Source organism: Lolium perenne, chromosome 1 (assembly GCF_019359855.2).
Source record: "Lolium perenne isolate Kyuss_39 chromosome 1, Kyuss_2.0, whole genome shotgun sequence".
Taxonomy (NCBI): Eukaryota; Viridiplantae; Streptophyta; class Magnoliopsida; order Poales; family Poaceae; genus Lolium; species Lolium perenne.
The window spans coordinates 263,012,719-263,026,892 of NC_067244.2; the positions used below are offsets into that span (position 1 = coordinate 263,012,719).

The 14,174-nt window shown below is 47.5% G+C and overlaps 1 protein-coding gene across 1 annotated transcript; it reads right to left on the minus strand.

The window, feature by feature from the left end:
• Positions 1-6,377: 6,377 nt before the first annotated feature.
• LOC127327804 (uncharacterized) lies at positions 6,378-13,114 on the minus strand. The gene is made up of 16 exons (XM_051354596.1): positions 12,844-13,114; positions 12,370-12,491; positions 12,201-12,289; positions 12,068-12,103; positions 10,255-10,348; positions 9,924-9,969; positions 9,743-9,807; positions 9,418-9,479; positions 8,849-9,345; positions 8,688-8,772; positions 8,523-8,609; positions 7,549-8,117; positions 7,311-7,449; positions 7,150-7,218; positions 6,774-7,001; positions 6,378-6,670 (listed from the first exon to the last, which is right to left on the minus strand). The coding sequence occupies exons 1-16, from the start codon at positions 13,065-13,067 to the stop codon at positions 6,557-6,559; spliced, it is 2,526 nt and encodes an 841-aa protein (XP_051210556.1). The 5' UTR covers positions 13,068-13,114; the 3' UTR covers positions 6,378-6,556.
• Positions 13,115-14,174: the final 1,060 nt, after the last annotated feature.

The following is a 14,174-nucleotide window of genomic DNA, read 5'->3' on the forward strand; positions in this document are numbered from 1 at the left end:
GTGGCCACGACATGATCGAATCCCCACCCTCGCCGGTGTACCCGCTACGACCAGACATTGAGGACTATTTCGTACCTGCAAACTCCAATAAATTACGGGAACTGAATCGATTAGGGGGCGGGGAAGGCAGAAGCGGAGGTCTTACCAAGCTATACTACCAATTGGTGCGCGGAACAAATCCCGGTCGTCGTGGGCGGTGGATCTGCTTGCGGCGGACTTTCCTGCGGTGGGTACAATGTGTGCGGACGAAACAAGTGCTGGAGCCATGGTTGATGTGCAGCGCCGCAGTCCGTCTGACGCCGCTGGGGAACAGAGCCGGCGGCGCGACGAGGCGCCGGCGATGGCTGCTCCGTCCGACGGTGGGGAACGAGCTGCCAGCGGTTCTCCGGTCTAGCTTAAGAATAATTAATTAGCGAACTTGTTGCTTCTCTCTATGATATTCTCTAAAGAAATATATCAGAGCGGCAATATGTGTCTTTTCCTGAAAAATAGACGACCCCACTCGTCATTGGCTGCGGAGGCCCCACAGAGCGGCAATATATGATTTTCTCTAAATAAATAGACGACCCCACTGGTCATTGGCTGCGGCAGCCCCACGGAGCGGCAATATATGTCTTTTCCTGAAAAATATACGACCCCACTGGTCATTGGCTGCGGAGGCTCCACAGAGCGGTAATATATGATTTTCTCTAAATAAATAGACGACCCCATTGGTCATTGGCTGCGGCAGCCCCACAGAGCGGCAATATATGTCTTTTCCTGAAAAATATACGACCCCACTGGTCATTGACTGCGGCAGCCCTATAGAGCGGCCCCATTTGTCATTGGCAGCAACGCGTATAAAATCATGACATAAAACGGCCCACACGTCAGCGATAGATGGATGGCTGCTCCGACGTGTCTCCTGACCCTACCCGTCAGCACGAGACGGTCAGGGAGGAGCTGCCCCTGTCCGGCCCCACCCGGTCAGACTAACGGTCAAGGCCTCTGACCTGACGGCTACCGGCCGTTCCAGCACTTGTGGGTGTTTCAAACTAGAGGAGGGGAAAACTGAGGAAAAACTAAGGGACTGGGGAAAACTGAGTACAACTAACGAACCAGGGGCACGAAAATAGAAATCCCTATAATTTTTGATGCTCCATGCTTATTTTACACCAATTTCTATATATTTTGTTTACACTTCGTTGCACTTTATGCATTTTCCGGAACTAACCTATTGAGAATATGCCACAGTGCCAGTTCCCTGTTTTATGTTGTTTTGTATTTCAGAAAAGTTGTACATGAAATATTCTCGGAATTGGAAGAAACAAAATCCAAAGTTCCTATTTTACTGTAACGAAGACGGAGTCCATAGGAGATATGAAGGGATGCGAGGAGGCGGCCATGCCATGCCTAGGCGCGGCCACCTCTGGCCGCGCCTAGGGGTGGTGTGGGCCTCACAGGCGCCCACCGACCTTGCCCTTCTGCCTATTTATTCACCCGTTCGGGAAAAACCAATACCCGAGCCTCTATCCATGAAAAGTTTTGTCGCGGCCGCCATCGCCGACCCTCGCTAGGGAGGGTTCTGAAGCTCTTCCCGGCACCCTACCGGAGAGGGAGATTATCACCTGAGGCCTCTACATCGCCATGCCTGCCTCCGAAGTGATGTGTGAGTAGTTCATCTCTAGACTGCGGGTCCATAGCAGTAGCTGGATGGTTGTCTTATCCAATTTATGCTTCATGTTTAGATCTTGTGAGCTGCCTATCATGATCAAGATCATCTTTATGTAATGCTACATGTTGTGTTTGATGGAATCCGATGAATATAGAATATTATGGTTGAGATTGATTATATACTTGCCATATGTTATTTGTGATCTTGCATGCTCTCCGTTGCTAGTAGATGCTCTTGACAAGTATGTGCTTGTGACTCCAAGAGGGAGTATGCTCGATAGTGGGTTCATGCCTCTAGTAATCTGAGAGAGTGACAATAATTCTAAAGTTGTAGATGTGCTATTGCTACTAGGGAGAAAACAACAATGCTTTATCTAAGGGTAATTCTATTATTTACTTTACACACTTTGCTTAATGCGATAATCTGTTGCTTGCAACTTAATACTGAAAGGGGTGCGGACGCTAACCGGAAGGTGGATTATTAGTCATAGACGCAGTTGGATTACGGTCTATGTATCATGTTGTAATGCCCAAATAAATCTCATAGTAATCATCTTGTCATGTATGGTCTTTATTCTATCAATTGCCCAAATGTAATTTGTTCACCCACCATGTTATTTATCTTTATAGAGAGACACCTCTAGTAAACTGTGGAGCCCAGTCCTTTCTTTTACACTGATAAATTCATCTACTGCAAATACCTATTCTGTTTACTTACTGCAAGCACTGTTCTCTTTATTTCACTGCAAACAAACATCTCTTTCCATACTATATGGTTAATCCTTTGTTTTCAGCAAAACCGGTGAGATTGACAACCTCACTGTAAGTTGGGGAAAAGTATTTTAGTTGTGTTGTGTGCAGGTTCCACGTTGTTGCTGACGCTGGTAGTGCGTCCTGCCAAAAGTCAGCTAGCAACACCTTCAGAAGTGATTTCTTTCTCCTACTGGTCGATTAAACCTTGGTTTCTTACCGAGGTAAAACTTGTTGGTGTGCTCATCATACCTTCCTCTCGGGGTTTCCCAACTGCGTGCTCTGCACTCATTTGTGCACCGCTACTGGTCACCCTGCTCGTTGTGGAAGTAGGGAGGGTGATGGAGTGAGTCGGGTCTGGAGCAGGCTATGAATAATTTGGTCCATTTGGAAAGAAGTCGAACATGGGTGCGTACGCGGAGGAAGGGGCATGTAGGGGTAGGTGGTGACGTAGGGAAAGGCGAGTGGGGCGCTGTAGAAGAAGGGAAAAAAGGGGAGGGGTGGAGTAGCTGCCAGCGAAGGGTAAGATGTAATGGTCGACGCGTGTGCTTCACAGCAAAACGAGGGTGGGGAAAGATGTGGCAGGCATGCATGTTTTGGTGCTGAGGAAGAAGGGCAATGACGAGGTTGCCATGGACACGAACAAGCTCGGGTCCTCACGACCGGGGAAATATTTCAGAATTGAGGGATGTGAGGGCAGGAGTTGCGAAACGGCTCACATACGAGAGGGGGGTGATGGAAGAAGGTCTGATCGATCGAACTGCTCTTGAAGAATAGATATTTGAGGAGAATCTAAATAAACTAGGTAACTTACAGGAATAAATCTAGGATAAACTTAAACATGCAAGTGACGTGTTTCTATTTGTCGGATTGTTGGACCGGGCATGTTGTTTGGTACTATTAGGGTTTTGGGGCGGCCCAGAAAAACCTTGGGCCAACTCTAATACCCTTTTGGCCCTAGGTTCGAAGCATATATGCGCTCTGCTTCGTGAACACCTTGCCGTAGTAGCAAAGGAAGTTGTTGGCCGCTAGGAGGTGCTTGGGGCCGAGAAGCGCCATAACTTGTTGGAGTAGAGCCTCAATTCCTTGCCGGCTTTCTCACCCTCCAACACTTCTTCCCCGCGTGTCTCCAAGTCTCCCCCACCCTAGAGCAAAGCAAGCTGCCGGAATTCCTCGATGTCGCACATGCGTGGATCTCGCTGGCTGGCCAGAATGTGGAGATGATGACTTTGGAATCGTGGACCATGAAAGAGACGAGGCAACAATGTTCTTCCAGCTCTGCCGATGATGTGGAGATCCCGATCTTGGTACACTTTCACACACATGTACATGTATTGTCCTTTGGCCCCCATGTGAATGATAGTTGTTCATTCACGACATGGTATCAGAGCTTAGGTTAGCTTTTTCCCATACGTAGCAACTTCGTGCTTGTTCTATGCCACCGCCATCAATCTCTACAGCCACCAATGCATCGACAAGCATAAGGGTTATCGGCGTTGGGATCCCGTTGGCCACCGGATGCGCATTTCTCGGGATGTGACTTTTGATGAGTCCCGACCATTATATCCGTGCCCTTCATCCTCAACCTTTTTTCTGGTGGACATATCTTTTGTCATGTTTCCAGATTTACCTTCTTTCGTGCCTCAGGTTACCACTCCACCGAGCCCCCCATTGTCGATCTTACACCTTCTTCACCCACCATTTCTTCTTTCCCCTCCTCGCCACACGCTTGCCCCTCCTCTCCTATATCTATTTCCTCGCCTGTGGTGATTCCTCCCTTCATGTTTCACCACTCTCGTTGTCCACGTGATGATGATGATGCTCCTCCTGACATGCCTTCCACTTCTCTTGTGTCGTGTTCTCCTCCCGAGCCACCTCATAATCTGTCATGTAGTTTCTCATGATAGATCTTGGTCCTGTTCGCTACTTTCTTAGGATTTATATTTCTTGTTCCTCTGATGGCTTGTATATCTCCCAGGAGAAGTATATCCAAGACCTCCTTACTCGTGTACTCTTGGCGATGAGCGCACTTTCGAGATGCCTATGGAGCTCAATGTTCACCTTGGGCCATTGCTAGTGCTCTCGTGTCTGATCCAACACACTATCATCACTTGGTTAGGAGCCTTGTCTACCTCGTTATCACTCGTCCATATGTCTCCTATCCTATCCATATTGAGTCAGTTCATGTCTGCTTTCACCACTGTCCACTACAGTCACTTCCTCCGTGTCCTACGATATCTTTGTGGCACAATATCTCGTCGTCTTTTCCTCTCCCGTTCCAGCTCCTTACAACTCCAGGCCTACTTAGATGCTACGTGGGCCAGTGATCCATCTGATCTCCGGTCACTTTCTGCACACTGTGTGTTTTTTGGTGGTTCCCTCACTACTTGGAAGATGAAGAACCAGACTACGGTTTTCCGTTCGAGTGTAGAGGCTAAGTTGCGAGCTATGGCTCTACTGACGATGGAGGTGACATGGTTACGCTAGTTACATGAGAATTTCGATGTTTCTGCTGCTGCTCCTACTCCACTCCTCTTAGTACTGACACTACAGTTAGTACATCAGTACCGACGCAAGTTACATGAGCTCACCAATCACATAGGCGTGGATGCCTCCTTTGTGCATGCTGGTGTGCATGATAAGGTTCTCAGTGTACAATATGTGCTTTCCAAGTTGCAGGTGGCAAACTTATTCACAAAGGCCTAGACTGTGTAGTATGGCTTCTTTCTCTCCAAATCCACTATTGTTGATCCACCACGAGTTTAAGAGGGTGTTAGAGTTGTATAATCTCTTTTACTATCTATCCCCATTCTTTTTTTTGAGTTTTCACCGGGGGCGAGCACAAAGGCTCACCACTTGAATGGTTTGAATTCATTTCATCCAAGGATCCGGTGAATTCCCCGAAAAGTTTCTTTACATCAGCAGGTTACAAAGGAAGGCCGAGGGACAACCCCCAGAGAGAGGGAGGGGGCGTGTGCACGGGGGAAGAAACCATCACGCCGTAGCATATCGGCGCCGGGGGAGGAAAAACTCGAGCCAGATATCGACATCAGCTCGCTTCTCCAAGGGAAGACGACTGCGCCAGAGAATAGCATCGTCACGGCAGCGTTTACGGACAAGCTCAATGGAGGGAGCGTGCCCGTTGAAGACGACATCGTTACGGCAGAGGTGCCACAGGCAGAGGAGGCGGAGAGTGGAGGCCGAGCCAGGAGGAGTGGACGGCGGGAGGCTGCACGTCGCAGCGGACTCAATCAGGCGGTGCTCCTCAGGCTGCGATCCAAAAGAACTCCAGAGCTGACGAGCGAAGTGGCAACCGAACAGAATATGGCTCCCAGTCTCCAGCGTCGTGGCGCAGACGGGGAAGCCGCTCTCATCGGCTGTGAGGATCTTTTTGCGAAGGAGGTAGGCGCGGCTCTGGATGCGGTCTTTGACAGCAAGCCACCCGAAGAATCTGACCTTGGACGGGGCGAAATTGTTCCAGACGAAATCGTGCCGATCGTCAATGATCCCGCCGTAGGAGCACAACTTGTAGAGAGCGGAGGTGCTCAGTTTCCCGCCCGCCTTGCCGCAGAGCGGGAGCGTGCGCACGTCGACAGTGTCAGAGAGCCTTTTAGATGACAGCAGCAGCAGGAGGGTCTCACGTTGCCCGGCGGCGACGGCAGACAGGAGTGGTGCAAGCACAGCGTCGAGGCCGTGCGTCAGCACCTGACGGACAGAGGCGCACTGCAGAGAGCAGCGCGAGAAGAGCTCGGGCATGGTGGTGGCCATAGGCCCAGAGAGAAGCCACCAATCCAACCAGAAGGCGGTCCGCGCACTATCCCCATTGTATCCTGCATTTTAATACAATATATATATTGGCCTTTGCCCCACCGTGAATGGTAAATGTGATAGTCCCCATTCACAACACCGTCTTCTAGCAACAGGCCCAAACCGCACCAGACCATTTGCATCATAAGATGAATTGTAGAAAACTATGGATAAAGTTTAGGGTTTTATTTCTTGATTGGACGACATGATACAGTGGTAGCTTATATATACTGGACCAACTACTAGAGTAGATGCCAACTTATTAATAATATCTAATATGCCTTTACCTATCAACATACTACTGCTTCATAGCACTACTAGTCCCTGACACAAGCATCCGTCTGTTCTACAAGAAGTATGTCAACTGCTGCTTCTTCCTGGAGCCGCCTTCTCCATAGAGATCATTCCACTGTTTCAGTTCGTTCATGACACCGCCCTCTGCGGCAAAGCTCGCCGCAACCTATAAAAAATAGACAGCAGTTAAGTGACATTTTCTATTTCATACAAATATGCAATGCAATGCAGTGTAAAAAGAAGCAAAGCGAGGCTGGACAGCAACTCACTTGATTCTTGGCCTGTCTCAGGTCCTCCATCGTCAGTGGCCTAAGGTTGATCGCCACTTCCTCATCTTCGGCCTTATTTGCCTTGCTTTCTGAACTTTCCCCTTTGCTGTCCAAATTCGCCATCTCTGCACTACCTTCTTCGTTATGTGAACTCAACTTCTTGCTCTCTGGCTTGTCTGAATCTTCTGGCACAGTTGTTATCTCTTCTGCCTCCATTTTCCTTCTTTCCTGAGGCATCAAATAGTGCATCACCAGATATTCAGAAATCAGCAGAAGGTGTATGTTCATAACTGGCTTGGCAGCAATTGAAAGTCGTTGCATCTTTAGTAACTGCTAAAGTACATAGTAAGAAGCAAAACTTTTATTATAACCTTACCATCTCATTCAACCGCTCTTTCTTCAGGAGCTCCCTGACCGGGCGGTAAGCAGCTGTCATACAAAGATTCTGGGTGCAAAAATAAAAATTAACAATATTCAGTGATCAAGACATATTCAAAGTAGCTGCCTATTAACTTGGGTTCAGAAAAGAGCTCAAACCTTAAGATCACTGCCGCTGTACCCTTCGGTCATCGACGCAAGCTCCTTATACTCGATGTTTTCATCAACTTCCTCCTTCGACAAAACAGTCCTTAAAATCAGCTCTCTGCTCTCCTGAGTTGGAAGGCCGACCATGATTCTGCTTAGGGTGAAAAATGGGAGCAACTGATTAGCATATCATCATGCAAAAGCCACACGACATTTATTATCCCTCAACAAAACGCTGTGTTGAACAGACCTGCGCTCGAATCTCCTAATGATGGCTTCATCAAGGTCAAACGGTCTATTTGTCGCCGCAAGAACAAGGACTCTTTCGCCTGAATTTGACAAGATACCGTCCCAATGACTCATGAACTCGTTCCTGATCTTCCGCATTGCCTCGTGTTCACCGGACCGAGAGCGCTGCCCTAGCATACTGTCTACTTCATCAATAAAAATAATGGTAGGAGCGACCTTCGCAGCCAAGCTGAACAATGCTCGGACATTCTTCTCATCCTCCCCAAACCATTTCGATGTAATGGTGGACATCGAGACGTTGATGAAGCTGGCACCGGCGTCATTAGCTATAGCCTTAGCAAGCATTGTCTTGCCAGTTCCAGGTGGCCCAAACAGTAATATTCCCCGGCATGGCTTTAGTAGTCCTCCTGCTTTGAACAGATCAGGCCGCCGAAGAGGAAGCATAACCAGCTCCTGAAGGGACTCCTTGATATCATCCAGGGCTCCAATGTCATCAAATGTCACTTTTATTTCACTGGCTGGTATAACCTCTGGTCTGATACGCTTTTCAAACTCATTGTCAGGTAATTCCTGCTCAGATAACAACACATCAGGATAATAACTTATGTCTTAGCAAATGTTCAGAAAGAAGAACTACGATGCTTTTCTTCATATTTTAAGAACTACGTACTAGAGTATCTAGTACTGCAAAAAAATAGGCTTTTGTTTTAAATAAAAATGGGCTGGGAGTATAAATGAAATATAGGCTCCCCTTGTTTTATGTAATGTGTATTGACTACTGATTGACTTTGCTCTTGTTTTAAATAAAACAGGGCTGGGGGTATAAATAAAATATAGGTTCCCCTTGTATTATGTAAAGTGTATTGACTACTGATTAACTTTGCTCTTGTTTTAAATAAAACAGGGCTGAGGGTTTGCCCACCCTGTTTTTTTATGTAGCAGAACAAAAGGCACAGGCAAGTTCACAGAGCTTACTAGCTTTGGTGGTGGAGCATCACCATCTTCAATGGGCGATTTATCAGTCTCAGCATTCTTACATCCAGCTGCACCTTTCACACCATACTTTCCAAACAGTAGCATTGAAGTTAGTCTTGCAGGTAAGCTGGAAAAGATATTAAGTATTTATACAAAATGAAATACCTTTAATTCCCCATTTGCTTCAATTTGGAGGGTGTCCTCCCCATCAGTGCCAATTTCTTGAAAAATGCTTAATCCATGGGATAAGCTGTGAAGTAATTTTTTTAAAGAAAATCAAAAGAAATATAATTGGTGCCACCTTTAAAATAAATAAATGGTCAAACCTTTTAGAAGATAGAAGAAGCTTCCCACTTTTGTATTCAGGATCCTTGTTATGACGAAAATGATAAGACACCGCTGAGACAATAATTTCCTCGATGTAATTGCTTAGAACCATCGTATCTGCTTGACAGATTGAGCTCAGATCATCGCAGTCTAGATCATTCGCTGAGAGTACCTCTACAATGTGGTTTCTGTTATCTTGAATCTGGATTTTCTTTGCATCTTCTTCCATTTGAGTTTCCCAACCATAGAAATCGATTTCATCCTCCGGGGGTTCTATATCGACATGATAAGGGAACATGCAACTAACTCTATCGTCCACATCATTGTACTCAAGGTCATAATTAAGTAACAGGGAGCCCAGTATCAACACTTGCCCAGATAGTTTGCCTAACATTTTCTTGAACATGGAGTGAGTTCTTTGTGATCTATTTAGGAAGCGGTCAACATCCCTTATGTAAAGAATAACTGGACCACTTTCAGCTGCAGAAATCATGACCTGCAAAAGTGGTTACAAGATAAGTAAATTGTGAATAAAGAGATTGTCAAGTTCAGTCAAAATAATAATTACCTTGTAAAGTGACTTTATCAGAACTTCATCGTCGAAACTCCAACTGGTTCGCCTAGCTGAAACTACATCAACAGAAAAGGTGAAATGCCATAAGGATAATTCTCTTGTTCTGCTCGACCCGATGTGAAAATGAAGAAAGTTCGGTCTAATGTAAAAGCATTTAAAAACACAGCAGTAATTATTGTAGAGATGCCATCTCTACACAATTTTACTAGAAAACGTGATTGCATGAACTCCAATCCTACTGATATATTAGAAACTGTTTCACACATGTGTGAATAAAAATGACAAAACAACACTAAGAAGAAATGAGCAACAAAGTTACCTGAATTTCCAGAATATTGTGAGCTAACATAGCTCGTACCAGATGAAGCATCAACATTAGAGCCTCTAAAAAAACGAACAAAAAATATCGATAAAGAAGAAACCAAATAATGGATACATAGATCAGATAATAGTAGATATTTTTCATCCCAGTATTAGATAAATAGGCAAGTATGCATTACCTAGTTCTCGAATCTGCACCGATTGCCACGTGACGGCGTAACGGTTCTGCATAGGTGTTTCATCGAAATCAGGACAGGGACAAGTCAAAATCTCCAAAATTTGAGCAATGACATTGCAGTCTTAGATGGAATAAGGGTTTTATGATTATTATTTTTGGGTAACTTGTCATGTGGTAAAAGTCCAGATAACATCCAGTTTTCACTTGAAGTTACATACTGACGTGAAAAATAGCAACTTTTTTTATCCTTAAATCAAAATAAAATAGCTTACAAACCAAGTAGAGTGTACCCTTGCGAAAAATAAGAAGACTAAATGGTAATGCTTTGTTACCTTTACGCTCATCCTTCTTAGGAAACAACATAAAAGATCCAATGAAATCAGTTATCATCCCAAATGTTGTCTTGGATACAGACTGATTATGAACCTGCACAAGCATGATTTTCGATAACAGGACTGAAGCAAGTAAAATAAATCCATGAAAACAAGCGATGCAAGTGCAACCATCGTCTTTATGCAGAAAAAATTGTATGGTTCTGATCTGCTATCCTGTTGTTATTAGCCGATGAAGACACGCTGCTGCTGAGACCAATCAGGAGCCTAGTTTGCTACTCCTGTCCCAAATTAATTGACCCAGTTTTATTTTTTTTCGATAAAGGGAATATATTAATATCGAGAGATACCAATTACACCCAGCCTCTGCAACAACGCACCACCCTAATGGCACTACGGATGCACACAGCAAAAAAAAGAAAAAGAAAACTAAGAAACAAAAGTCCCGCTACAGTATCACGGACCTAACAACAGCAATACATCCACCACCATGACAACACCTGAATTTCAGACTCTCCAAAAAACGACGCCTCCCAAGAAGGGAACAGTGCTCCAACACTGTCGTCGCCCGATCAAAGATCTTAGGTTTTCACCCTGAAGATAGTCCCCACTCTCAAAACAATGCCTCCACCGCACAACCAGTTAAGGCCAGACCTTGGGTTTTCACCCTGAAAGGTAGGACTCTGCGCTTCACATGTGTTGTCGCCCCCACTTTCATACCGCTGATGTGAAGTCCGGACACCAAGCAAGCCTCTCAACAACGCGGAGACTTGAACCTCCCTTAGCTAGTCCTCCCCTCCAGCCTTCATGAAATTCTCTTCTTCCGACTTTCATCATGGATCCATAGTCACTTGATGTCAACACAGAAAAAGAGCTTCGCGCCGCTCCCTCCAGAACCAAACGGTCGGAATAAACGCATGGGTGCGCACGACCGAATACCTCCGATCCAGCAAACTCGAGGCAAAGCACTGTTACATTCGCCGGCGGAGCCTTCCGGAACTCAACCCTCCGGCCAGATCACGAGGCCAGGCGTCCGGTAGGTCCTCCTCTTCACGCAAGAGAGGCCCTAGGACCGCCGCCTTTATTCAGGCCGAGCCCCCGCACAACGGCCATCCCGGCCGCCCTTCACACCGAAACGGTAGCGAAGGCGACCCTGGCCGCCAAGCCCGCACGAGGACGAGTGGTGCTGCGGCGGAGAAGACGACCAGAGCAGGCAGAGTCGGCCTTGGCCAGAGGGCATCAGCCGGAGTCCATCGGCCCAAGGGCCTAGACCTCCTCCATCCGCCGCTCGCGCCGCCGCGCACCGCCGCGCACCGCCGCCTAAGATCGCCCCTCCATCGCTGCAAACTGCCCCCACACCGGCCCGAGCACCAACCCCTGCGCTCTCCCCTTGCTCCGCCTCCCCGCGCGAAGAGAAGAAGCCAGGAGAGCGCCGCCCACCCCTCGCCGTCTTCGCCGGCCAGGGCGCCGCCACGGTCGCCGGCGCCGGCGGCCGCGACGGCCAGGAAGGCCCGATCTGGAGTCTTCTTTGGCTGGAGATGCGATCGCCCCGGAGCCGCCCGCGCGTGCGACCCGGAGGCAGTTTCCTATTCTCTGGAAACCTCGAGCTAGAAAAGAAGACTAGCTCTGACCCAGTTTTATACAGACACTAAAACGTGTTGAGTCGATAAAATTGGGACGAAGAGAGTAGTTGCGTACTCAAGATGTACCAATTAACACAGCAGAAAGGCTGACATGTCTATAAGACTATATCCCCTCTCCAATCATGATATTTGAACATCTACACCAAGTATGCATCGTGGTGTTAACTTACTAAGGATTTGCTGGAGCTCCCATATTTGCTCTGGATCTGCAAACAGCATCCAGCAAAAAATAAGTTCAGAATCAAATGACAAACGAAATGACAGAAATCAAAGATAGATAGACATTGAAGGTTGCTGGCAGACCCGAAGCGAGAAGTCAGTGACATCGAGGAGTAGCAGCTGGGTCATGTAGTGGTGCGAAAGAGCCCTGGCGAGTGACTGCAGGTAAGGCTCTGCGAAACAATGAAACAGTTAACTAGAATGCCCCACGAAATGAAGCTGAAATCATGAGGCTAAGCCGCGAAAGGCAAACCAGAGGATCCGGTGAGCAGTATGGAGCGGCTCGCGGCGGAGAGGTTCCTGATGTGCCTGGACAGATCAGGCTGGTTCAGGTGGAGGAAGGCCGCGCTGATGAGCACTTCCTTCGTCTGCTCGCTGCGACACAATTTATCTTGTCAGTTTTTAGTACCGAGCAGAACTGAACAGGGGCAACGACAACACCGACATCAAAGTCATTTTTTCAAATAAGTTGGGGTAGGCTAGATATGAAATCCAATGGAAACCAAAAGAAATGAACAGGGACTACACACCTAGACTATGATGTAGAACAATGGACAGTGACGATGATGAAGTCGAAAAGGATACTACTGCATCAACTAGCACGGAAGAGAGTAAATGCTGCGGACTAGTATGTAGAGAGTGACTAGTGTGGATCCAGCCAAATCCACCACTAGCATGATGAACAAACCAAAACGAGTGCAAGAAATGAGAGGGCCACGTAACCAACCTGAGATACGAATGGAAGTGGTGGAAGTCGTGGAAGGTGACTTCGCTGTCGCGGCCGTCCACCACCAGCCGCCGCAGCTCCGCCTCCACCTCCGCAGCGCCTGCTCCCGCACCCACTTCGGCCGTGTGCGCCGGCTTCCGCCATCTCGCCGACGCGAGCCCCAGCCCCAGCCCCACGCCGACGCCCAGGCCCACGGCCGACACCAGCAGGCTCCTATGCTCCATGGCCTTGCGCGATCACCACGGCTCGAGGGAGGAGGAGAGTTGGGGGTGTCCGTGAAGCGGGCGAAGCGGGTATATATAGGGGCGGAAGGGGCGGAAGACGTACGCGACGCAGTTGGCGAACATGGCAAGGATGCCTTTTCTCCCTTTCTTTTCAGACCGGTTGGCAGTTTCCATTAGTGGATAAGTAGACAGTTAGACAAACATTATGGGAATATGTTTGTTGTTACTATTCATTAAACTGAAGAAAAAATGTCGGTGAACACTATATTTATTTTCATTGCGCGAAATTATTCGAATGTTGGTGATGATAATATTGTATATATATGCACGGCTCTGTTTTGTGCCTCGTGCTAGGTATGACGTGCCGACATGCAAAACTACTTTGATCCAGTTGTGGTTAAACTTGAAACATTCTCGATTTTTCGCACGTTTGACTGGTAGTTGGATAGTAATTGGTAGATGGAGATGAAAACGGTTCTAACAAATTCCACCTAGATAATACTAGAGACCAAAATTAACACTTTGTGTGTGTGTGTGTGTGTGTGTGTGTGTGTGTTAGGGAAGTCGTGCACATGAACAGCAACCGGTGGTTTGTGCATGCCATGTGAATTATTTTGCTTGGAACATCCCATTCCTACCAACCCAACCCAACCAACCCTCCCAAATGTGGTAATGGTCTCAAACCTGGCCACGTATGCACATGTTTGATATGTGCCCGGTGGTTTTTATTTTCAGGTACATATTAGCATCTCTAGCTATGGTTCCTCTTAAGTTTAAGCAGGGGCCGATCAATACTTTTTAGTGTTTTTTACCTACCATCCACTATAATAAAGATTTCCCTTACCCGACGGATTTTTTTTGCACGGCACAAGCCGTACTCGCCTACATAAGTTCTTTTCACAGTGAAAAGGTTTACATGGGGACCAGTTTTCATACGGAACCAAAAGGAGAACCCCCATCTCCCCTGACCCCGCTCCCGTCGCCCCCCCCCCCACCCCCCCCCCCCCCCCCCCCCCCGCGGGCGGTCGGGGCGCCTCCTCGTCCCCCACACAGGCCCGCCCCCTCCCCATTCCCCCTCCGCCACCGGGCAAAGCCCTGGCGGTGGCG

Excerpts from the sequence above, each read along its gene's own strand:
- LOC127327804 (XM_051354596.1), bottom strand. The coding sequence starts at position 13,067 with ATGGAGCATAGGAGCCTGCTGGTGTCGGCCGTGGGCCTGGGCGTCGGC. Across the intron at positions 8,610-8,687 it reads AAGCAAATGGGGAATTAAAG|TATGGTGTGAAAGGTGCAGC; the intron begins GTATTTCATTTT and ends CTGTTTGGAAAG. Across the intron at positions 7,219-7,310 it reads ACAGCGGCAGTGATCTTAAG|AATCTTTGTATGACAGCTGC; the intron begins GTTTGAGCTCTT and ends TTTTGCACCCAG.